The sequence below is a fragment of the Periophthalmus magnuspinnatus genome, chromosome 3, assembly GCF_009829125.3.
Source record: "Periophthalmus magnuspinnatus isolate fPerMag1 chromosome 3, fPerMag1.2.pri, whole genome shotgun sequence".
Classification (NCBI taxonomy): Eukaryota; Metazoa; Chordata; class Actinopteri; order Gobiiformes; family Gobiidae; genus Periophthalmus; species Periophthalmus magnuspinnatus.
The window spans coordinates 35,344,745-35,369,418 of NC_047128.1; the positions used below are offsets into that span (position 1 = coordinate 35,344,745).

Genomic DNA, 24,674 nt, shown 5'->3' on the forward strand with positions numbered 1-24,674 from the left:
AGAGTGAGGGAGGGGAGAGAGAGTCTCCAGATGGTGTTTAAACGCAGACAGAAGGCTACAGCGAGGACAGAGCGCGAGGAGGAGGAGGAGAGAGCCGCGGTTAGAGCGCGCACTGGGCCCGCCAGCTCCGCTCATCACTCAAGACTAAACAACTGCACCGAAAAGCTAAAAATACATCAGCTGATCGGACGATTCGACTTGTTTGCGCCTGGTTTCGTCCCGCAGAAGTGAACTCGTGTCGAGGCTGGACACAGATCAGCCGCGCGTCTGTGCGCGCGCAGGAGCGTCCTGAAGACGCGACAACAGCAAACAAGACACTTTGGATGTTTTTAGAGCACTTTCCAGCGCGGGGGACTGTGGCCAAACTGCCAAAACGCCTGTTCGGTTTAAAGTTGCAGGAGGATTACCAGACGCGCTCCAGGTGGAGCCGGTTCCCTGATCACAGGACTCGGACTCGCCGATTTGTTGACTTATCTGAGCAAAGACTAAAAGACATTTGCAGAAAGGACTGTGATATGTGTTTGGATGGTTAAAACAAGACAGAGGAATTACATGCGCGGAGAAAGTTGTGATTTTTCACAGAGACAAAAGAAGAAGCTGAAAGAGACAAAACCAAAGACAGAAGGATACAGGAGCTGGGCTTTGAAGAACCCACTTTATCCCCTTCACTTTGAGTCAAACTAAGAAGAGAAATACCTCATAATTTATTAAACCTGGAAACCTGAAAACCCCCAAAGGAACAGTTTCAGACTGTGGCTTCAACCTGTGTCTCCTACATCATAATCTTCAGCACTGTAGCTCTAAAAGGCTTTATCTTTCCAAAAATGCGCCTCGAGACGGTTTGAGAATCCGTTTTACAAACTCCAGTGTGGATTACACCGCTGCTATTACCTCAGCCTGACCTCGACCTTCACCAAGTGAGTACAGTCTGAGCTGTTCATGCAGTCACCAAATCAACTCATGTGTCACAGCAACAACACCAACATTTAACATGTGTCAACTTTTAACATTTATACACAAAACTTATAAATGTGAATAAATGAGTCTGTGCCTGGACATGTGCTCACGTGACAACTAAACATTTACACAATAATAATAATAAAATAACACCAATCTACAGCCAAATAAATACAGACATTAATAAATGGAGTTAGTCAAAGCACAGAGGCTGTGGTTCAGATCACAGGATGAGGAAAAAAGAAAAACTCATCAACTTCATGTAGATTCTCCACTGCTTCATTGGTTCACTTATTTTTTTGCCTTTAATTTTAAAAATATGTCACTTTCAACCTATTTGTTTGGCCATTGGTTCATTATCTGCATTAAACTCCACTGTATCAACGACATCCCCTCAGCCAAGTATAAATAAGTTGTGTTATTGTTTGGAGGCTAAAGTGTGTACAGTTGTAGTAAAGTGTAAGTGTCCCATGTGCACATCCTCCATAACAGTACAGTTCTTTTCCTTTGCTTGTTGACACTGTTGTTGAGGGACTGGCCCCTGTGGTGATGATCAAAGTGCTGTTTAGACAAAGCCATGACACTAAATCTTGGCTAAGTGTGAAGTGAAGCTCCACCTGGGCTGAGGCGGTGGAGGTGGAGCATAAACATGTTCTTAGTAATAACATTGAATTGTGTTTTCATGTTGTAGAAACTGTAAAGAACATGCAGAGAATAAAAAAAAAAGTTTAATAACTGCCATTGTGAATACACGGAAATAAAATAAACTACTATTAAATGATCTAAAAAACACATAGATGTAATAGTATATAATTTAGTGCTCGCTCTGTGGCCGTGGGGACACTCCCTGTGAAGGGTCCTGATCAGAGCACTCTCCTGCCTGCGCCCAGTGAAACACTCAGGCCATTTTCTCCACAGGACGTGGTCCAGTATAATTGGCCCTGGTAAATATCATCTGAATAATTGAACAGCGCATAATAGTCTCCAACAATGGATAAGAGGTTGCAGGGGTGAAACCGCAGTGCAGACACCCCACCGCACATTATACCAGCCTCCATCACCACTGAGAGCCTCACATATACAGTATCCCCACAGACACGGAGCAGCAGATAGGCCCACACAGGCAGATGTCCCCACTTCATCATTAAGTAGCTATCTTAAAAGGCAGCCCATTCATTATGACTCCAGCGAGCGGAGTGTTTATTCAATCCACATCCAGCACAGGTGCACGCGTGCTACATACAATATGCACAAACATGTGTTTTGCCTTCAAATATTTGCAGTCTGAACCAGCAATAGATATATGTAAACACGATATTCTGCATGACTTTCTATTTACTGCTATATATGTACATCCCATAAATTTAAAATATTAAAAAATAGAAACAGACATTATTACTTTTATGTGCTATAACATGATATATTGTTTTAGTTTTCATGAATGTGGTTCCTTAGCCTCTAAATACCCTTCTGTATGTGCGCATCAGGGAACAAAAACAACAAAAACAAAACAAAAAAAAAGGCAGGTAATGTGTATCAACCTCCTAGTAAATGATTATAATATAGATCCTAACCATTTGCAATGAACTGCAGCATTACAAACTAAACTTCTTGCATTTCCAGTATGTTCCTACAGAGAAATGAATCCATGAGCTGCTTGTATAAGTGTGTGGGCCTGTTGAGTGCACCCGGTGTGTCTGTGTGGTAATTATTGTGATCTAAATGCGGGCCGTGCAGGTGAAAGCGGCTGTCTCCTAATTAATGAGGGAAGCAGATGGCCTTGTGGTGGGCGGGAGCTGCAGCGGCACAGCGAGCGCGGTCAGGTGGTCAGCACAAGACATACACACAAACACCTGGGCGGTCAACACAGGCTGACCGCGTATGTCCAGAGAGCTGTTTGCATATTGTTACATCTGTATTGTGCGTGTTTTTGTGCGTGCGTGTTGTCCATCAGTCAGTTGTGAAGAGAAATGAGCAGATATTTGTGGATAAATTGGTGCGTACAGCCTGGTGTCAGTGGTACAGAGGGAGTGTGATGGCTTTGTCAGGGAAGTGGTGAAAAAAAGAAGATGGAGGGAGGTGGAGGTGGCTGATGGCTCTGCTGCTGTGGCGTAGAAAGGCTGAACGCAGGTTGATGTTGTTGTTTATTTTGACATAGGTTGAAACAGCACAACTCTGTGATACGGCGTCTTATATCGAGGCTTTGACGACATTTATTGCGATGGGCAAAAGGGAATCGAAGGTGTGACCAAGGTCCAAGAAACCAAGAAAAATATAACTGGACATCGGTGTATTCTTAGTAAGATTTTGTTATTCTACGCAGGCCAACACACACGATTGTTATTACAGTAACAGTGCAATATTTCACTTTAGTTGAAACGTGTTGTAGGACTAAGCGAGTCCTGTCTTCGGTGCAGCTCTGGTGTAGTTCCAGCTGCCTCCTGCTCTGTGGCTCTGCTCCTTTCTGCCTTTAAGTCTGTTCCACATGTGTTTGACATTAGTGTGACAAGGCTGGCCGGCCTCTCGGGGGATATGGGGAATGTCAGAGAGGAGAGCAGCTTCCCAACATCTGATGGAATGAGGAACAGGCTCGGAGCGCTGGACTGGCCCGCTGACGCCACTGTGTGGGAGCCGAGCACTGGGCGGAGGTACAAACCAAACCTCAAATGTGTGTGAGAAATCAAACTCTTACTGTCTTTAATCACAACAGCATGCTCACAAGGATTCTTCAGTCATAGAGTAACATTCAAGTGACCTAGTTGTTCACACAGCGTGGCGCGTTGACAAGTAGAACAAGACAATTAAGCATTATTAAAGTTCACACAGCATTTCTCTAGCATCTCATATTGTTATTTTATATTGTGTTTGAAAAGGCAGACTGCTGTTTGTTCGGGATGTATCTATTGACACCAAGAGGGAAATGTTTATATTTTTATACTCGATAGAAGATACACTGACACTACGTCCTACAACAACAACATAAATACTTCAATATTGTAACTTTTAATCCCGACAGATGAATGCTGTGTTTCTTTATGGCATTGATAACTATCCATTTCCATTTTGCTCAACATGATAACTTGTATATTTTGTAGATAACTGTCCGTATTATTGACAGTTTCAGCCAAACACAAGAATACACTTCCTCCTCCTCCCTTCCTCGTCTTGTGCCAATGTCACCTCCTGTTCCTACTTCCTACTTTTCACTTCCTCATCCATGCATTGACCTTTGCCCCTCTTCTGACCCCTTTTCTCTCCATTGTCCCGTCCGTTCTGTCCCTCTGCCCCTTCTGCCCTGCGCTTCATGTGAAACACACTCAGTAGGAAGATCAGAGACAGACACAGGAAACAGCTGGGCTAATCTACAGTAGCACCAAGCCCTGTTTTAATCAAACCACCACACAGCGACAGAATAAATGGGAAGTTCATATCGCAACTGCTACCTGATATAATGAATCCCTCCCTTTCCTTTAGGTCCACACACATACACAGGGTCTTTATCACAGGGAGCGGGTAAACAAGCACAAAGGAGCGCACACTAAAGTTATTAAGGCCCTGTCTCCAAAGTCTCTACAAGTCTGTGAGAAAACGCAAGGAAGCAGAGATTGGGAAAGAAGTCATGTCTCTCTCTCTCTCTCCGTCTCTGCCTCTCCGTCGCTCTTTCTCCCCTTCTCCCTCTCTCTCTCCTTCGTCTCTGTACAGTATTTGTGAAATTAAAAAAGCTGTTATCTCCTGGAAACAGATCCCGTGCCGCACACAGATGGTTCCGTCTCTTCAAATGGGAGGCTGCTGTTGTGTTACCAGTTAGTTGTACAGACCTTAATCTCGGCACCAGCCTTCCTTCCTCTACGCACACACGCACACACGTACACGCAACACACACATGCATACAGTAAGCTCAAAGAGATGTCCCTCCCGTCTGTCTAAAGTGCTCATTTGACTAGTGAAAAGCACATGTTATCGTACCCGTCCAAGATTTCCCGACATGTCCGCAGAGCAGTGGTCACTTTGAGGTGCGGGGTATTACATTAAAAAGCACCGAGGGCTTTGGGAAGGTGGGATTATGCACACTCAGGCTTTAATGCACACTTCACAGAGACCTCTTTAAGTAATAAGCTCTGACATTTGTGGTTATCACAGAGGAAGATGGCTCTGCTGGGCTCTGAGTGCTTTATGGCTGTTGGTAAAGGATACACTTGGGATGGGAGACTTCTAGTTTTTGCAAGTTTAACGATGATCTGAAAGTGATTAAATGACTTGAAGTTGGAGTTTGGGTTTATGTTTATAGACATTATAATCTGCAGGCTCAGATTTATGTTATTTATCCGTATCCGTTGAAGAGTTGATTTGCAGTTGGAGACGACGTCCAAGTTTAATTTTTCCACTTGTCAGTTAAGAATTAGAAAAAACAAATAAACCAGAACTTTTGTATTTATTCAGGTTGTCATTAATCCACTCCAGTTTGCTTTAGACAGCCTTTTGGCAAAAGACTGGACAGTTTTATCGTGACTTTTGTGGTTTATGTGGAAATTACCAGCTTAAATATTAAGAAATGAAGTATAAAGTTTATTATGTGGAAGTTTCCTTGAACTATTTCTACCCAGTTACTCCCTGCCAGTCAGTAGGTCATGTTAATTTGCCACCAGCTCCCACTGTTATTGGCACTGTTGTCACTCCTCGTAGTTGACTGGCTGCTCTGTTTTTGTGGCGGCGTCCCGTAGTCGGCTCGTATCCCAGAGGAGTAACTGGTATTTATTTCGGCAGCCTCCAGCATGAGCAGGCTGTAGGCTAAATGGAGAAACTGTCAGAGCTTCTCTTGAACCTGTCACATGAATGTTCCCCCTCCTCCTCCTCGCTGCTTTCCCACTGGTCTGCTGTGTGAGAGTCCTACAGGATAACACACAACACCCTGCCCAGGCCTGGCTAATGTCCGGAGCTATTGTTGCCGTGCCTGTGGGCCAAATGAAGAGCTATGAGAAGACTGGCAGACCGGGAGCAGAGCTGGCGAGGCACTTGTGTCGGTGCTGACAGCTCATAGTGACAGAAGAGACGTTTAACAGTGAATCAAATGAAATACATGACATGGAGCGGCAGAGTGACTAATCTGCTGTTTGTTTTCCCATCTCTGTGACAGCTCCGTGTTCATTTTTACAGCTCTCAGCATCAGAGAAGGAGAATAATTCACACTTGTGTTATGTTCACATATGCTTTGAATTGGGCTTTCTGCAGAGAAAGTGTTGTGATGCTTCAGTTGCTGTTGTGTGGTCACATATGTCTCCGTGTGTGTTGCCAGGGTCAGATCCAAGTCTTTTGTCCTCCATAAATCAGTAGGCAGAGGCAGTGACGTAAGAGCAAACAGAGCTGTGCTGCAGCTGGCTGCAGAGGGAGGAACAGGAGAGATGAATACAGCGGGAGCCAGAGCAGGACAGCAGCTGTCAGGCCTCCGACGTGCACCTGTCACACAGGAAGTGAGCCTGGCCACTGTTTCCTGGATACACCTCCTCACACTGTCCTGAGGAGACAGAGTCGAGGACATCTGCTCCACCAGGCGGATCTAGTGCATGTGCAGAGGACAGGGTTATCTAGTACATGTGCACATCACAGGGTAAACCAAGGGGGATTTCATATTGGCCGTGAGTCCTCATATCTCTGCTCTGTTTGTGTGAGTCCATTAAAGGATGTTTGTGTTATGGCCGAGCTCTTTGGCAGACAGGCCACTCGTGGAGACCAACTCTCCCACAAATACAATAGATGCCCCAAACTCACAGTGGGACATTCCCACGCTCTCTGCAGTCTGAACCTGAAGCTGCCCTTGCTCTCGCTCTGCATCCAGTATGAGCTAATCCAGATGTTGCACAGATGTACGGACACTTCTCTTTGTTTTTAACATTCACGACTTCTTATCACCACAGCGTTTTGGATCATGTGCAGTATAATGCTAAAAGTAGACTATTGTTCATGAAGATCTCCTCTGTCTGTCTCCAGAGTGGCTGTGTTGTGGTTGCTTCTCTCTGTTTGTCAGGCTTGTCAGGCTGGGTCCTCAGGAGGCTCCCCTTGCCCTATTCCCAGGCTGCCCTTCATGCTGCCTGTATGCAATTAACAGGGTAATTAAAAGCCTGATGAGCTAATTGGTACTGGGTGAGGCTGCAGGTGTTCACATCAGCACATTCATGTCAGCGAGTGCACATAAATATGATATCTGAGGAGGAGGAATGTTCAAAGCATTTATTCAAAGTGCACGCTGCCAGTTTACAAGTGTTTTGTTACTGAGAGTGAATCAACTAAATATGTGTCAGACTTGGTTTATGTAACACAATTTGCCGATTGCTGTGGTAAATACCAAGTGAGACATGGATGCACTGCCGTGTGTCATAGATGTCTCTAAATCCTCTAAAAACATCTGTAATAATACATACTTTCTCTATTACTTTTCATTACCTGGATTATTGTCACCAAATACAAATGATGTTGAGAATTGTGTATTTTTAGCGTCACTGAGTGGGAGACATCAAAACACAGATAAGAGGAAACAAAGTGAGTGGTATAGTGTTTCTTTGTGTCTCGCTGCCTGTTCCCAGATGTACAAGTCACATCCTTCTCTAGCTGCCTCGCTCGTCTCCTTCTCGTCTCCTTCTCGTCTCCTCCTCCCTCCCCCATACCCCTCTCTCACCGTGGCAGCTGTGCTGGTGATGGCTGTGTGCCCATGGAGCAGGCTGGCTGTGGGGTCCCAGGTGGCCCGCATGACAGTTATTGATGTTCAGGTGTTCAACTCCTCTCACACAGAGACCCTAGAGCCACACGCAGGCCCCATACCCATGCACTGTATTGCACTTCACATTAGACATGCAACTAAACAGCATTTGTAACATGTACGCTGGAAGGTGCCATACAAAACTGTGTCAGTACATGAAGACTGAGACTATTCAAGTCTTTTGTGCGGATGTTGCTAGTAGCTGACATTAAGAGTCTGTATAGGTGATGTATTCATATGTTTATAACCATTTAGTGCAGATGGGAGAGCCAGCGTCGGTCCCATACCCACTGCCGGTCTAACACAGTCCAGATGTGTTTCAGTCCCGGGAGTTGTTCTTGGCACCGCCTGCCTCAGCTGAATGTCACAAATACTTTCCTTTATTTAGGAATGGTTCTGGGTTAGTGGCTGGAGCGAAAGAGCCGGGCGAGGATGGATGGACTGTGAAGGGGAGGGAAGGAGAGGTAGATGAAAGCCTGAAAATAAATGATTAGCAATGTTAGAGGAGGAGGGACGGGGGGTGGACAGGACAGGGAGCTGGAGATAGAGAGAGAGAAGGAGGGGTAGAAAGAGGAAGAGGCAGAGAACAGCTCTAGTCTAGCATCTGGATTTTATTAGCAGCCGTTGGGAAAATCTGAAAAGGAAGTTTTTTCTGTGTGAGCACATCGACAGCAGTGATACGCCGCACATAACCACTTCACTGCCGACGAGAGGAGCCGGGCCCTCCCAACGGAGAACAGATGGTCGCTAGAACTTCAATACAATTACATCAATAACAGCTTTCACAGATATAAGCCCGGTATGACAGGATCCCTGCCGCTCCGAGAAAGAGAAACACAGCTCTTCTACCCTTAGCACCTCTGGCCTTGGATAAACGCTCTTTAATCTGTCTGTCCTCAGCTCCCTCTGGCTCAATGGACTTTGCACAGAAAATTTTGCCATATTTAAAATGACTTGTTGTTGATGAAAACAGCCTCCGTCACTGTCGCCCTTTTGTTTGTTTATGTCTTATATGGAAACGTTCTGTAAATGATCTTCAGTCTGCGCGTTCTCTATTACACTAATACAGTCCATACATAGCTGTGTTTTTTGCGAGCTTGTCCATGATGTTCTGCACATGTCTGTCTCCCAGTCTGTCATTAGTGCGAGCTGTAAGCCTCTGAACTCCAAATCAGCTCAAGATGAAGTGCAGTCTGGGATGTGTCTGCTGAGGCAGCGTGCGTGCTCACATCTTACATCAGATGTGCCATGTAGCTCCCACTGTTAATATAAAAATACACTGAGAAAGGAGCGCTCATTGTAGATTGCCCAAGGTGTTCACAGGGCATGTTATTGGTCCGGTGCTGCTAACTGTCAGCAGATTGGGAGTTTTAATGGGATTTGGTCGACTGGTGTGAGAGAGCGGAGGGAGCTGTATAGGCGCTGTAGCCTTGTGTTTTAGGTCCACTGCACATGGGCTACAATTCCCATGTTTTGATATGAAGTCCTGGTGGGGGGGCTGGGGCCAGAGGCTGCAGTGCTGTTTGTGTGGACTCCTCAGCGGCCTGATAGGGAACAGATGTGGGAAGGCAGGCGGCCGGGCAGCCAGCCAGAGCAGCTGGGAGAAATTAAAAACAACAGCATTCCTGGAGACTGGGGGAATTACAGTGAGAGAGAGGGAGGATGTGAGAGCGGGAGACAGAGGAGTGCACTGTGGTCACTGTGGAGGCTCTCTGTGGACTACTGACGGGGAACAGGCAGCAGGGATTTAAGGGACTATTCTGCAGCGGTTAGGTGACGCTAATAGGTTCCAGCTGCATTTTAGTGCCTATACACATATGTAACACAGAGATATGCCAATGCAACATGAAACTTAAATGCTTTCCTAATAGCTATCCATTCACATGTTTTATTTGAGTCCAGTCCTGTGCATTGTGTGGGCACAGCTGGATTTTATTCTCTCGCAGCTTTGTACACATATCTGTGCACAAAGTCTCATAGCTGTCCATTCAAATATATATTTTGGTTAGACTTTAATTAATGCATTGTTTCAGTTACTATAAAGAAAGTATTTTAAAGTACTTTAGAACCTGCTGCGTTACATGGCTGCAGTTGTACGCTGAGATCTATGATCTGGCTTGTCTCACAGTGAATTGTTTTTCATCTCATTTCATCATGGCACAAAGGGGAGTGCAGGAGAAAAACATTTTTTACAGCTCCGACTGCAGACAGTTTCTTTGGTGAGCAATCTTTTAGTCCTGATTACGTCAAATGTGCAGACGTACAGCTGTTCGAAGCGCCAGATTGTAGCCGAGATGATGGATGCTGTTTGTGGCTTGGTGATTTGATCTTGTGTCAATATCACAACTAATTATAACACTTTTGTTCTATATATTTTCCTCTTTTTTCTAAGCTTAATTGTTCATCACAATGGCTATGATCCTAATTAAAACCCATGGATACTTTATAGTTTCTGTTGGTACATTTGTCCTCTGCATTTAACCCATTTAACCTGTGGAGTCGTAAAGTACATAAGTCATTCACCTCCAGCAGCTCTAGGCTTGTCCAGGGTTACTTAGTTTGAGTAATTTTGCCTATTTTAGGTTCTCCAACTAATATTCTAATTTATTTAATACTAATTGACTCTGCTGAATGAACCAAGAGCGTATAATAATAGATCTGACAGGTCAAGATGTTCTAGTTAATTTAGCCGTTGAGTCACGTGCGACTTGTTCTCAAACCAACATAAACTGGCAAACGTAGAACAAATACAGTAGTGTAGTATAAAAGAGTAGTATAGAGTAGTATAAGTAGTATAAAAGACACATAACAAACATGTTCTGGGCTACTCTTGCCTTGCAGTTGCATTAGACTCATTAGAGCGTATTAGTTTCTGTCTGATTATTTGTTTGAGAAATGTTCCCAGCTTCAGTTTCAGACCTTAACCTCAGATCTTACCTCGGCGTCTTTGAGCAGGAGCGTTCCATCCTTCAGCACAGCCCGTGATGGCACAGATGGCTGCAGATGGGATTTCAGACCTAGCAGACTTCCTAATGTATTAAAAGTGAAATCACCACGGCGAGTATGTGGTGCCCCGTCTCTGTAGCTGCTCAGATTAAACAGCTGTCCATAATCCCACAATGGGAGCAGACAGACTCTCCTCCTTTGCCTGTAGCATCACTTAAGCAACTATAGTCTAATGACACTGTGGTTCTAGTAAAAACCAATAGCAGCCATGTCAGCGCTCTCACTTTTAGATACATAATTTGGTGCGTTTAAGGGCCTGTATTACATGCTGTGTGAAAGATTGACTTCCTGGTGTTTATGGCCACCCCGGTCTATACGCATTCTGCTGTGCACTCGGCTTGTTTGTGTGTTTAGGGTTCTTCAGTTCTATTTATATCAACTCAAGCGTCTGCCTTTATCTACAACCCAGTGTTTATGCTGCGAGCTCGTGGCATCAGACAAACAGAGGCATGCCCGTCATCTTCTTCAGGATCACTGTGTCAATGGCCCTCACTGGGCTCGTCGCAGAGTGGCACTTTGAATACAGACTGCAGCAGCTGTTAAACACTTCTATATGAGCGTTTAACATCAACAGAGCTGTAGGTTTATCAGGACTTTTGATTGGCTAGTAATGTTATACAAGGAGCCTCTGTGTCAAAATGTGTTTTTCCAAAGTGTGATCTCTGTTTTTTTTATTTTAAACATGTCGATTCCTTCCTTTGTACAGTTCTTTTTAGTCTTTATTTATGTAGAACTGATTTAACTGCACTTATTGACGTAATGAGCTTTTTTCGTGATAAAAACAGTGTAGTTATTCACTTTAATGATCCCAAACAACTTGAAAATAGTCCCGTAGATGTGCTTTTTACACTATTACTTCGTGTTTACAGTATTATTTCCTCGTACTATATGTTCCTTTTGAAGTTATTTGAGTGATTTCTTTGTATTGCACATTTTGTACATGCCCGGCGGACATATTCAAAAGAGATTTTCGCACAATCTGCAGAAGCCATCACACCTCCGAGCTCAGGTTTACATTACAGACAGATCTGGTTCCAGCAGCTGCGGGGACACATAGACGGACAGAGAGACAGTAAACATGCAGACACCTCTCACATACTCCTCCGAATAATAACACAGCTGTTTATGTACTGTCAATAAAGGGCACAGCACATATGCAACAAGGTGAGATGATTAAGCTCTAATACAAGCCCATAAAACAGGCATTGTTACGTCAAAATGAGGCAGAAAGCTAAATTCACCCTTTATTTAAGTAGTGGATTAAAACTGACAGTGTAATTTAGTGTTAGCACGTATTTATGGACAGAGACAAAGAAAATACTACGACATTAATCAGGTATTAGTTTGTTGTTGTGATTTTAATACTTATTTTAAGACATTTTTCATATAATATTATAGACAAGTACAAAGCCACAGGACATAAACTGTACTCTGTGGTAGGAGCGATTGAAAAAGACAAAAATTAATGTCTTTTTGCATAATATTTAGATGATAATTCAACATTTTATCAAGATCATGTGCTAAAATGTGTCTGTACATGTCTTGGAGTATAGAAAAACACAAACAGACCATAAAATTAACTACTAAATGTTAGAAATATCGATGAATATGTTTCCGTGTCTTGTTGATGTATTTTTAATAGTTATTATAGACGGTATACTCTAAGTTTTGCATATCTCCAAAACAACAATTGCACTATCATCATTTTTTCACGTCCACCCCGTGGGGCACTTCTTGCTATAACTCCCGCTCCGTGTGGGTGTTTCCTTGTTTGGTGCTGGCGGTCGTCTAGCAGGGCGCAGACACTGGGCCTATGGTAACAGGACAGAGTGCTAGTCCACCGTGATGGACAGCAGCAGATCCAGCTGCACTTGTCACTGGCTGTCAAACTGTCTGGAGCTGAGGACAAGAGGGGACAGGCGGAGGTGCAGCGCGCATGGGACCGGGGAGGCTTCAGAGGGCTGGTGGAGGTTACTGCGGAGGGGCTCTGATTGGGATGTCAGAGCTGTGTGGAGTGTTGTGTGTGTGAAGGAGAGAGAGAGGGTGATAAGGAGGGAGGGGTGAGGCAGCAGCTGAGCGAGTGAGCAGGTGTTACTGTAGCTCTCCCAGGCCATGAATCTCCAACAAGACACAATACAAGTTTGGGCTCATGTCCACTCCCTGTTACCATTTGTTTTGCTTCTTGTATGAAAGCTTATGGACAGGATCGATGTCTGCCAGGTTTAAAATCTGCTTTCACTTAAACCCGCCGTAGCTGTTTGGAAAGCGTTCCTCTGATCTGTGTTGTTTTTGTCCGTGTTGCAGGTAGCAGAGTGCAGAAGGCTGGAACAATGCCCGATTCACCTGCAGATGTGAAAGCCCAGCCCAGGTCCACCCCGCCTACCATGCCTCCTCCACCTCCGGCTGTCAGCCAAGCAACCAACCGCACCGCTTCATTCACCCCCACCACAAGTAAATCAAGTAAGAACAACCTGCAATTTACACCTATACTTAGTCTGAGTATCTATCATATACATTACTTCTAATTATACGTTTTGTCTCCGTGTGCAGATTAACATTATATGCAGGTAAATGTCACGTTGACTTGGACATGATGTGAGGAGAGCTGTGCTTGTTCAGGGATGTGAAAGTCCATTCATTCTTATATGTACAGGATGAAACTTTTTTTTTTTTTTTTTACTGGCTTTAGATTTCCCGTATGTCACTTATTTCTACTGCTGCTTTCTAGTAAACAAAGAGTGAACAAAGTGGAGAGTGAACTTTGAACAAATCACATTTTATCACAAGTTCAAGTAATGAATTAATTTGACAAGTTCAAATCTACATTGCTCCTAAACGTGTTGCATCTCTATTGTGAGTGCAGAGCAAACACCGCCCCCCGCTGCATCTGTCCACACTGGGCCTCTTCCTCTTACATCAACTGTCACCTCACGGCTTGAATAAAAGGAGGGAAATTCCAAATATTTCTCCCTGTTGTCGTGAACAAATGTCTTGTTGGGTCAGGTGTGTTCTTTAAGCGTCCTTGGAGTATTTTGTCTGATTGGAATCATTGGACAAGTGTCCCAGAGCATGTGGGCGCTGCGGCTGTCCCATTGTGAGTGCATTGGTGTATGTATGTGTTGTTTACCAGCTGGCCGCGCGGCGTGGATGAGCAGGAGTTGTGTGAGCGTAGACTACTTTCTTCCCTATATAGCAATGACAGGCCGTGTTGTTTCACCTGTTGTGGCGGGCGGTCAGCGGTCCAGGCTCTCTCCTTGCACCTCTCCGTATCTAAAACCAGAACACAAGTGCTGCCTGCTGGGATCACATGGGTTAGTCCATATGTGTTCAGGCGCTGTGCCCTCAGATTAGAATATGACAGAGACGAACCGCAAGCACCAGACCAGACTCAAACTGCTAAACTATAGTTCTCTTTTCAATTACAAAGTATAGTGTTACACTCCACAGTGGCGTATTGTGGTTGACTGCAATCTGAAAAAAAGCTGCAGCGGGAACACAATTATAGTCTGGATGCCATGGTCTGTGTAAGTGCTTGCATATGCTGGTATAATGAAATCATGTCATTTTATTACAGGCACCAGCTTCTCTTACAAAGGCAACTCTATCCATTTAATCACAAAGAAAACCATTTTTTAGCATTAGCGACTCCGATTTGTATTCATTCCAAAATGTCTATGTGACACGAAACATCTTTGACAGGCTGTTTTTTAAACTTTTCAATCTGAAACATACTTGCACTGAGGTCACATATTGGCCAGACTTATTTATTTGTTTATACTCGTCTTAATAATAATATGCGAGTGATTATAAATGTGTAAGAAAGCTCTGACTATTCTGAACCTCAAAGCTGCAAATCTACTTTCAGCTGGTGGACATGTGCGGGGCCAGATTTAGCGGCACACCTGCTATTGGAATAAAAGTAACACAGGCCAAAGGGCTATTTTTGGCACGTCTTTAACAAGTTCCTCTTATAGTTGTGTCCTACTAGTGAGTGACGGAGCAGGGGTGAGCAGCAACATGAAATAAAGTGATACAGGGAGATAGCGTGGGGCAGGGGGGGCGTGGGGCAGGCGGGCGTGGGGGTCCGGGGGTATGGGGGGGTCGTATAGTACCACTTGTGAGACAGCTGAAGTTGTGGCAGCTCACACTGATAGTCTTCAGTCATATGGCCACTGAAGGCACTTACTGTATGAAGTCACTGTCTGTATTCTGCTGTACAGATTAGATAGTTACAGTTCGACACTTACACGCAACACTTTTTTATTTCTGATGTCATATTAAATAAAATTAGAGGTAACAAAATCACTGTACAGTACACTATCGATCAGTAACTTGACTAAAACTGAAGAAATAAACAGCAAGATTACAACTGCATGAAGTAATTGTAAGTGTCACAATATAAACATTTCACTTTTGAGACTAAGAAATGGACAAAAGACAAAAGAATGTCATTTTCAGCACTAAATATTTGGACTTTATGATACCATGTGGCTCTGATAAAGTTCACGATCGTTTAGGTCGTCCTGTTTTGTGATTTTATTTTTATATTTTATCATTCGTACTTGCTCAAACGTTTGGATAAATTTTAGTATTGATTACTGTTTCATTTGCCATACGTTTGACAACCCTAAAAATCGTATTCATTTAATTAACTCATGCTTTTGTGAATAAAAGTGGTGAGAATAAACAAGGACTGTATTTTACTTCTATTGGATATAAACTACTACACATAACATATTTAGATTTAGATGTTATATTCACCCAAAACAACATATTAACACGTTTTATAAATTTCCCTTTTGTTTTTGATGCTCTGAGTCTCCCCTCGCTAAATCACTCCCCCTTCAGAGCACTATCACAACACAATCAGCTCCATCCCCGCTAATGACACTACTGCACATCACATCAGGTTTGTTACGTCGCTGTGTATAGTTTTGTTAAATGTTTTTGTTTATTTATGGAGAATTGTAGCATGGGTGACGTAGGATTGTGGACAGAACATTGCGCAGACTCTTATAGCTAAGGATGGTTCAAATAAAGCACGGGAGAAACAGCTAAAATACTCTTCAGACGTGTTCTTGAGAAGGGAACAGCGTTAGAACCTGGTAGAAAGTTCAATAACACGATTTTGCATAAAACTTCCTCCTTAACAGAGTGAAACTGGTCTATGTTAATTGGTCTATGTTGCTAACAGTGTGTCTTTGTGTTGTTTCAGTGTTGAACGGAAGTAGTCACTCTCCCACGTCACTGAATGGTGCTCCGTCCACCCCAAACGGCTTCAGTAACGGTCCAGCCATGTCCTCCACCGCGTCCCTGTCAAACCAGCAGCTGCCCCCAGCGTGTGGAGCCCGGCAGCTCTGCAAACTCAAGCGCTTCCTCACCACCCTACAACAGTTTGGCAATGATATATCACCTGAGATAGGAGAGAGAGTGCGCAGTCTGGTGCTGGGACTAGTGGTGAGTGTCTATTTTGATTTATGAGACCATTGTATTGTGAAAGAGAAAATGTGTTTTTTATTATGCATTTTATAAAATCTAACTTGTTGTTTTGTGACAGAACTCGACGCTCACAATTGAGGAGTTTCACTCTAAACTTCACGAGGCCACAAATTTCCCTCTGAGGCCTTTTGTCATTCCTTTCCTGAAGGTAAACATCTACAAAACTGTCACAAATTTGCAGAAATCAACTCCTGAAAACACATGCAAAACTGTAGATAGATGTTTTATTATTATTTGCATCCTTAGACCGAGCTGAAACTATAGAGCTATGTTTTTGTTTTACTAATTTTAGCTCCTCCTACAAAATCTTAAGGGGTATTTTAAGAGCTTATCAGTTTGTTAATCTGATTTAAGTAATACGTGCAACACTATTATTCTGGACTACAGCTGGAGACTCCAAGTTTGACCCCAAAGATGTTTTTAAAGCCATTGCAGAGTTCAACGTTTCCTTGTATAACGTGTTCATAAGTGGTAAAATGATAGTAAAAACACACAGTGGAGTGAATGTGCTCGTAAATGTCCAGTCTTAGTGGAGTGTGTATGTGTTTGAGGGGGTTAGACCTCCCCACACGCACTGATCCTCCACATCTGGGACATCGCAGCTATTACTGTGCTTTATCAAATAGACAGGTCTCAGGAGTTATGTGACAGCAGTGTTACATACAACAACACACAGCCCAGCAGCTCATCCCGGACAGAGAGCGACACATGGCAGACCAGTGTGTCAAAGCACCTGTCTTATCTCATTCTGTCTTCCCATCTATCACCCTCCTTTTTCCTGATCTCTCACTATTTCACCGGACCTATTTGTTGTGCCTTTGTAGCTCCTTTCGGCCAATTCCTGTCTCCTTAACTCTTCTACATCTACACTTGTTCAATAAATCTATACACCCTTCCACAGCCGGTTATTTCATTGGACGTCTCTCTTTGCTTCAATACAGGCAAACCTACCTTTGCTTCAGAGAGAGTTGCTCCATTGTGCGAGGCTGGCCAAGCAGACTCCGGCTCAATATCTGGCGCAACACGAGCAGCTTCTCCTGGACGCCAACGCCAGTTCGCCCCTGGACTCTTCGGAGATCATGTTGGAGATGAATGAGCATGGCAAAAGAAGGACCCCAGATAGGTATACTCACAGACTTTCACAAAACCATATGCGGTGAATTACTCCTGCCTTTTCATGAATGCCAAGTAACAGAGAGGCCATAAATCCTTGTTGTGGAAGGCGGAAGTCTGGACAGCCCTAATGCCAGGTTGCCTTCTGCCAGCTGTCTGTGAAGGAGGCAGAGGAGAAGTGATTAGAGAATCAAGTATGGTACACTGCATGTCCCCAACACAACCCCAAACACAACGGGAGCTTATTTAACCAGTTTAAAATATGATGCAACTCCTCTGATAACATTTAAATATCACACTATAAACAAAATCTTATCTTTTTTTAGGAAAATCAATAAGCAAATCTCTATTTTACTTGGTGTTTTAGCTACAGAGCATGCAATACTATTTAAAGATATGAAAACGTGCAAAAAGAAACAGGACTCCGTTATAAAAGATGATCTCAAATGGACTTTTCCAATTAAACAAAAAAAAAAAAAAACATTTCTGGCTTTTTTATTCACTCTTAAACTCTACATTTGTCTTGATATATTAGCACGCATTAGCATCAACCTCTCGTACATCTGCATCTCCGCTCTCCACACTGAATGACCCCGCCCTGCTCTCCTCCTCCTCCTCTGGCTGCCTGACCTGCAGGCTCCCAGCAGCTGTCCATATGTCAGGGCTGTGTCCAGATGGTGATGTGCTGACCCTAACACTGCGCACATCCTGAGCGCAGAGATGGTGGGCGCTGCTGCTGCTGCTGTGTGGAGGTTGAACGCGCAATCCCACTGTAATCCGCACACCTCCGCCTCCCGACCTCTGCTTCGTCGGGCGGCTGGGGAGGGTCGGGATTGAGTACAAGGGGGAGGGGGTCCGCCGGGGTAGGGCCAGCTGTTCTTGCAATTTGCCAGGTACCAGAGTCCGGGCTGTGTGGGGTAATGTACTCAACATACACACATTAACACACACACTTTACATGTTGCTTTTATTTGATCCGGTGGAAGATTTGATGCCTGTCTATCGCGGTCCGGCTAAACAGATTAATATCAACACTCCCATTTAAACTGTCCAGATGGCGCCGAGACACAACATCACATACACATAAACTAAAGGCACACAAATAGATGAGTGCCACTGAACATCTGCCAGGCTCACAGTATTCAGTCCATGCCCCTTAAGCTTAAGAGTGTAGCTGGACACAGAGAGATCTAAGAGTGGGTACAGGGATCTAGATTAAAAATTAGAGATACGCTCCAGTGGATGTGGGCTTTGTTTTGATGGAGTGTACAGATGTGCAGGGACTTTGTCTTACTGTAACTGAACAACAAGCAGGGGGAGGCTGTTCTTTTGTGTTTGCAAACATCAAGGCAATAGACTCATTAATTTAATCTGCAACCAGAACACAAAACTATCTAATGATGCACACAAGCTTTACAATAGAATATACAGCCCCACGTGTAATTGGTAATTGAGAATTGTTGTGTTTTATGTTGCGTAGACTTGCGTTTCTATGTTGAGTAGGTTTTGTGTAATGGTTTAACAAGAAATCGCAAATGTTTTGTCGAAGGAGGCGAATCTCCTCTGAGCCGGAGTGCAGTCAGTGTGTTATCGACTGAAATGTGAATTAACTTAACCTTTAAATAGGGTAGTTGCACAGATGCCGTCATGTGTCACGATTATGTAACTGATTATCTGATTATCTACAAGCTGAAAATACTTGTATGTTGATGGACGCTCATGTTCAGGAAAGACATGCAAATAATAATGATATCATGCAATAACCAATTTCTGTTGTTCTTCCCTCTGTGCAGGACCAAAGACAGCTCAGACAGAGACCTCCACCCGGAACACCTGGCGAAGAGGCCGTGCACCATCAGCCCCAGCCAGCGCTTCAGCCCCAGCACGGGACTCCCCGCTCACCCGCCCCCCAACGGCCTCTCCACGCACCCACCCAACGGGCTGTCGCACCCGCCCAACCCCCAAGTGGGACCCCAGCACTACCGCCTGGAGGACATGGCCCTGGCGCACCAGTACAGAGACGCTTATAGACACGGCGAACACCGAGATGGGCGGGACAGGCACCGACAGACAGGTACAACAGCTGACGGCGGTCACACGGCTACATATAAACCACATGGGCTCACGGCGGGTCAAGTATAAGGCTCGTGTATGTAAGTGGGGTGCATGTGGAGAACAAAGGCCAGTTGTCAGTCCAGTGTGATAATCTTTATGGCAGTGTGCCTATAATAAGCCCAGAGCCATACATGCCTATGCTCTACAACTGTGACAACCATATATGCCGTGGGCTAGTGCTTTCCCAAAAAGAGAGATGGCTTCTTTGACAACCTGTCCCACTTGGTTAGGCTTATGGTCCAGGCTACACGCTGTAAGCCCGTGTTTGAGGAGAGCATGGCATTTATAGCTGTCTTTAAAATCTGCTCAAGCTTCATATCTAATCTTTATTCTGTCCAGTTTAGTGCACGTTAATGATAAATAAAACACAGTTACAAGCAATAATAATAATAATATGATCATTACTTTTTAAGGTAACGGATGTTTTGTAATCGCAATAGTTTACACTTTAAACAAATGTGCATCACTTATTTACGTTTACTAAGTTTGTCTTCACACTTGTACATTCACCGCATCAAAATGGAGGCTAAACTAAACCTCGACTAGACCAGGACTAGAACAGGATCAAACTAAACTTGTACTAGACCAGGACTAGAACAGGATCAAACTAAACTTGAACTAGACCAGGACTAGAACAGGATCAAACTAAACTTGTACTAGACCAGGACTAGAACAGGATTAAACTAAACTTGAACTAGACCAGGACTAGAACAGGATTAAACTAAACTTGTACTAGACCAGGACTAGAACAGGATTAAACTAAACTTGTACTAGACCAGGACTAGAACAGGATTAAACTAAGTCACAACAAGGACTGACCTGAGCTCAAACCAAAGGCTAAACCCAAATATCAAACAGTAATATTAGTTAAAACAGTAGTTCCTAATCTTTTTCTCCCAGCGATCTCTACCTCTGACCCTAACATCCTTCTCCTCCTGCTGGTATAATTATTTTCTGCTTTCTAAAGATGATAATAAATAATTTAATATAAACAACATGCAATCTCTTCATTCAAATTCACGACGTAGTTTGGATTCCCTGGGGACCACCGGAGAATCTTTAGCGACTCAAATTTGGGTCAGGTTGGGACTTAAAGTATAGTATTGGTAGAAAATATCACAAATGGAACAAAGGAGCAAGTTCTTGAAACACTTCTACAGCTCCTGGACTGCACAGGTGTAAGTTTATGGTGCATGTGCAGATTCTAACATAGATACATCCCATGTCTTTACACTGCAGCTGTGCACGGAGCGCGCCAGGAGGAAGTGATCGACCACCGGCTTACGGACAGAGAGTGGGCAGAGGAGTGGAAGCACCTGGATAATGTAAGTCACACTGACGTCTACAAGTGGAACCTTTTGAGAAAATTGATAACATAGCAATTGGTGTTGAGATATGGAAAATCTGAATATCGAGTGTATAAAAAATGACTCTAAATGAGACAGAAATGTGCGTAATCTTCCAAAAAAACAGTAGAAAGTGATATTTCTGCACGTTTATGGTTAATTTTATGATCTTTTCACGTTTTATTTTAGACTTAAACCTCAACTGAGACATTCCCAGGCACATTTTAGCACATTTCGGGCACATTGTAAAAATATAATCTGAATATTGTTATTGTTATTGCCCGTCTCTGCTGTCATCCATTGGGGCATCGTTAAAACAGGCCATGAGTGAGGGCGGGTCTGAGACTAAAGATGCACCGGTCCAGCTGAGGGGGCAGTTAACGAACAGACGACTCCCATTAGGGAACATAAATTGACAAAAACACACCGACACCTATGTGTTTGGCTTTCTGGCACACAACCCCACCACAACATCATGTAGACAAGACTTACTAACGCACACATACGCCGCGCATGGACACACAGGAACAGGGGCCCAGATGGAGAGCCGCGACCCAGCCGAGAGTAGCTCCAGCTGGGGAGAGCAGCTGAGAAAAGAGCTGCAGTCATGGAGAGAACCGGCCAGGCTTGGACCTCTGCCAAATTAGAAACACTTCGTTGAAACAAATATAGCCAACTCAGGGCGACAGAAGGGGCGAGAGGGACGAGGGACAGACACGCAGGGTAAAGATGTTTTTTAATAAGAATATGGATTGAATGTTAAAGATTAAAGACAGTGAACCTATTTTACAGCCGGCAGCGTTGGGAGCGGTGTGAAAAACTGTGACGCTGTTTACGACAGACTGAAAGAGGGAGGAAATCTGTTGAGTTGGCAGGGAACAGAGCAGAGGGGTGGAAGGAATTGGATCAACTTTTTCATCAGCAGGCCAGCTGTTACATTACCATTGTTGTAAGGCTGTTCCTGTTGAAATGTAGAGAGAGGCATGCGAGCTCCGAATTAGCACACAGAAGCAGAGATGTGCAGACTCAATTTTGTTGACGTTTACTGTTGCAAAACAAAGTGATTTTTAGTTAACACTTTGTTGAAATATACACCTTTCCAGCAAATATGTGTTCAAGTTTTGCTGCAATACAACAAAAGGTGATTATACATTTAGCAATAAAGATAAATGATACAAAAAGCTGCATTTACATAAGTTATTAGAGGTTTAACACTTTATTTCTGTGTGTTTTCAAGCCAAGACTCACTGATTTAAATATATACAGTGTGCTATAAGACCTTTATGTAAATTAGATTACTAAAGAGACCGTCACCTTCTGTTCTTGAATGAGGCTCTAATATTTCCCCCTCACTTCTGCCCCCTACCCTGCAGCTCTTGAACTGCATCATGGACATGGTTGAGAAGACGCGGCGCTCGCTGACGGTGCTGCGCCGGTGCCAGGAGGCCGACCGCGAGGAGATGAACCACTGGATCCGGCGTTACAGTGACGTTGAGGAGATGAAAAAAGGTGGGAGTAACGGACCGCACTGCCTTCCTCCTCTTCCTCCTCCTCACCACAACTCCTCCAACACAACTAGCAGCAGCGAGCCACTGCCCCTAGGAACCAACTCGGCCGCTGAAAGGCAGACAGGCAGACAGACAGGTAGACGAACACAAACAGAACATGTACAGCGAGGTAGGGGTTCACTAGAATGGAAACTAAAGACACACAACTGATCAATTTAGGCACTGACTCAACGACACCCACATCGGATCATATTTATTATCGATTGACACGACAGGGAACAACAAACTGACCTGGAATAAGACAAATCTGGATAAACAACAAACATTAATCAACTTATCTCAGCATGGCAATAAATGTTTGGTTTAAAGCTTCTACATCTCTGGGTCAGCGTATCAGCTAATGTTGACACTAAACACTATAATACAACACACGGAGAAATAAGTGTGTAAACTATTGTAGATTATTGGGAATCAAATGCATTTTGTGTGTGTTTTCGTGTTGCAGAGATCCACAGAGACTTCTTGCATAGGCCTCCCTCGGGATACCTGCCTGAAGAAATCTGGCGGAAAGCTGGTAAGAATGATGCTAATCCACTTTAGATGTTTTATTTTATGATACTGGACACACTCACACACTCTTGGCATCACTGGTTGTCATGGTTCTCATTCCTCGCCCTGACAAACCGAGAGGGATAGTACAGAGGCCTCTGAGCCATAGGTCCATAAGGCCAGAGGATTGGAGGTCCTCTGTGTCATTAAGGCTAAATGCTCTCCATCTGTCACTGCTATGAAAGGCCACTGCAGTTAGAGCTGCAGTGAAAATGCAGTCACCTGGCCAAGGGCAGGCCGCAGCAGCGCAGCACAGGTTTACGTGGAATAAAACTTTGCATTGTCTTGGATTATAACAAAGGACCAAATGTTTGTACTCCAGTTTTAAGACCAAAACTTTCATCATTACTTTACAGAACAGTCTAAAATCCACCCTAATTCTAATATAACAGATGCTCTTGACTGCAGATGTGTTATAACTTCATATATAAATCTTACAATTGGAAAAATTCGCTGTAGCTCTTGAGTTATGACTGCCTTTATTTCTAGACGTTATAAACAATTCAAACAGACATTTTAGATTCATATAATAGAAACATTTTATCCCTTGTTTAAAGCCTGAGAGCCGCAGGTGAGCGCTTTGCCTGGCTCCTCTCGTATATATTGCATTTTAGATCGAGCCCATCCCAGGAGTCATCTGGCTCAGCCCTGGTTCCACCCCAGTCCCAGCACTATTATGTAGCAGTCATACTCTAATACCCTGTGGAGGGGAAGATGCTGCTGCTGTCGGCAAAATACTGTGTGCTGCATTTTCACCTGCACAAAAAGCTCTTTTAATTGCAGTTGTTTTTCATACAGGTACTACTACCACTACTACCACAAGCATCCCGCTCTCCCCAGCACTAAAGCACCTCCAAAACAAGCAGGGTGAGTAACACGTCTCACACAAGCGTTTTCACATCCAGAACGTGTGCATGTGGATTAAAATCATACAGAAAAACACGCTGTACAAGTCTCTTTACAATTTAAAACACGTATTACAAAGGCGTTTAATCAGATCTTAATCAGACTTGTTCTTTTGTACAAAGTTTTTAACCTCATTTAATACAACAGGTGCCTGAAATACAAAAATGCAACATGATTAAAAACTTTTATAACCACTGAGTACAATAGAACAAATCTAATTACTATATCTTGTCAATTGCCTTTGTAATTACATTTTAAAACTATACAGAGACTTCATAGACACTCTGTATTGTGTAACAGTTTATTTTACACCTTATAAATTGTACCTCCCTCATTAAGTTTGTAATAACACACATATTATGATCTGTAAAATAACCTGTACAATAAAATCATATGTAAATTACACTGTGCCTAATGATACAGATCAAATTAAGTGTCTCAGGGATAAAAGAACTAAACCAGGACTTAAATAAGATTACATCAGAATTGTTAATGAGGTCATATAATCGATACGTAATGTTCAGTTATAAAGTGCGTGAACCCACAAACGCGTCACGTCGACTTGTGAACACACCGTTTGCCTCTAATTAAACAAACCACAAATCCATCGGTGTGGATCAGGTCAGACGATGCCACATTTTCTCCTCGGAAAGTGTGAAAAAGTCGGCAGAAGTAACACTCTCAGAGACTTGCCAGATCCCGGTGGAATTAAACGTTAATATTGCTGCTCCTGTGTTTTCCATTAAGTGCTAATTGCCCCAGCATCTGCTATTCCGTCTCCTTGATAAGAATTAATTAAATTTGCAAACTAATCTTAGTGGTGTATGCATTAGGCCAGATAATTGAGAAGCACCGGATAATGCA

The 24,674-nt window shown here is 43.6% G+C and overlaps 2 protein-coding genes across 7 annotated transcripts in view; both read left to right on the forward strand.

The window, feature by feature from the left end:
• Positions 1-24,674, forward strand: part of pabpn1l (PABPN1 like, cytoplasmic) — a 299,018-nt gene that overhangs the window by 265,275 nt on the left and 9,069 nt on the right. The window lies entirely within an intron of this gene.
• cbfa2t3 (CBFA2/RUNX1 partner transcriptional co-repressor 3) overlaps positions 1-24,674 on the forward strand; it is a 39,259-nt gene that overhangs the window by 8,542 nt on the left and 6,043 nt on the right. For 2 of the 6 annotated variants that reach the window (XM_033987631.2, XM_033987633.2), the window contains exons 2-10: positions 13,019-13,174; positions 15,930-16,171; positions 16,272-16,361; positions 17,155-17,336; positions 19,120-19,400; positions 20,681-20,766; positions 22,161-22,431; positions 22,801-22,869; positions 23,703-23,771. In XM_033987631.2, the coding sequence (XP_033843522.1) occupies positions 13,045-13,174; positions 15,930-16,171; positions 16,272-16,361; positions 17,155-17,336; positions 19,120-19,400; positions 20,681-20,766; positions 22,161-22,431; positions 22,801-22,869; positions 23,703-23,771 (1,420 nt within the window). In that variant the 5' untranslated portion in view covers positions 13,019-13,044. Of the gene's footprint in view, positions 1-526; positions 918-13,018; positions 13,175-15,929; positions 16,172-16,271; positions 16,362-17,154; positions 17,337-19,119; positions 19,401-20,680; positions 20,767-22,160; positions 22,432-22,800; positions 22,870-23,702; positions 23,772-24,674 lie in introns of those variants that run through there. The other 4 variants (XM_055231478.1, XM_033987632.2, XM_055231482.1 and 1 more) reach the window with 4 other exon arrangements.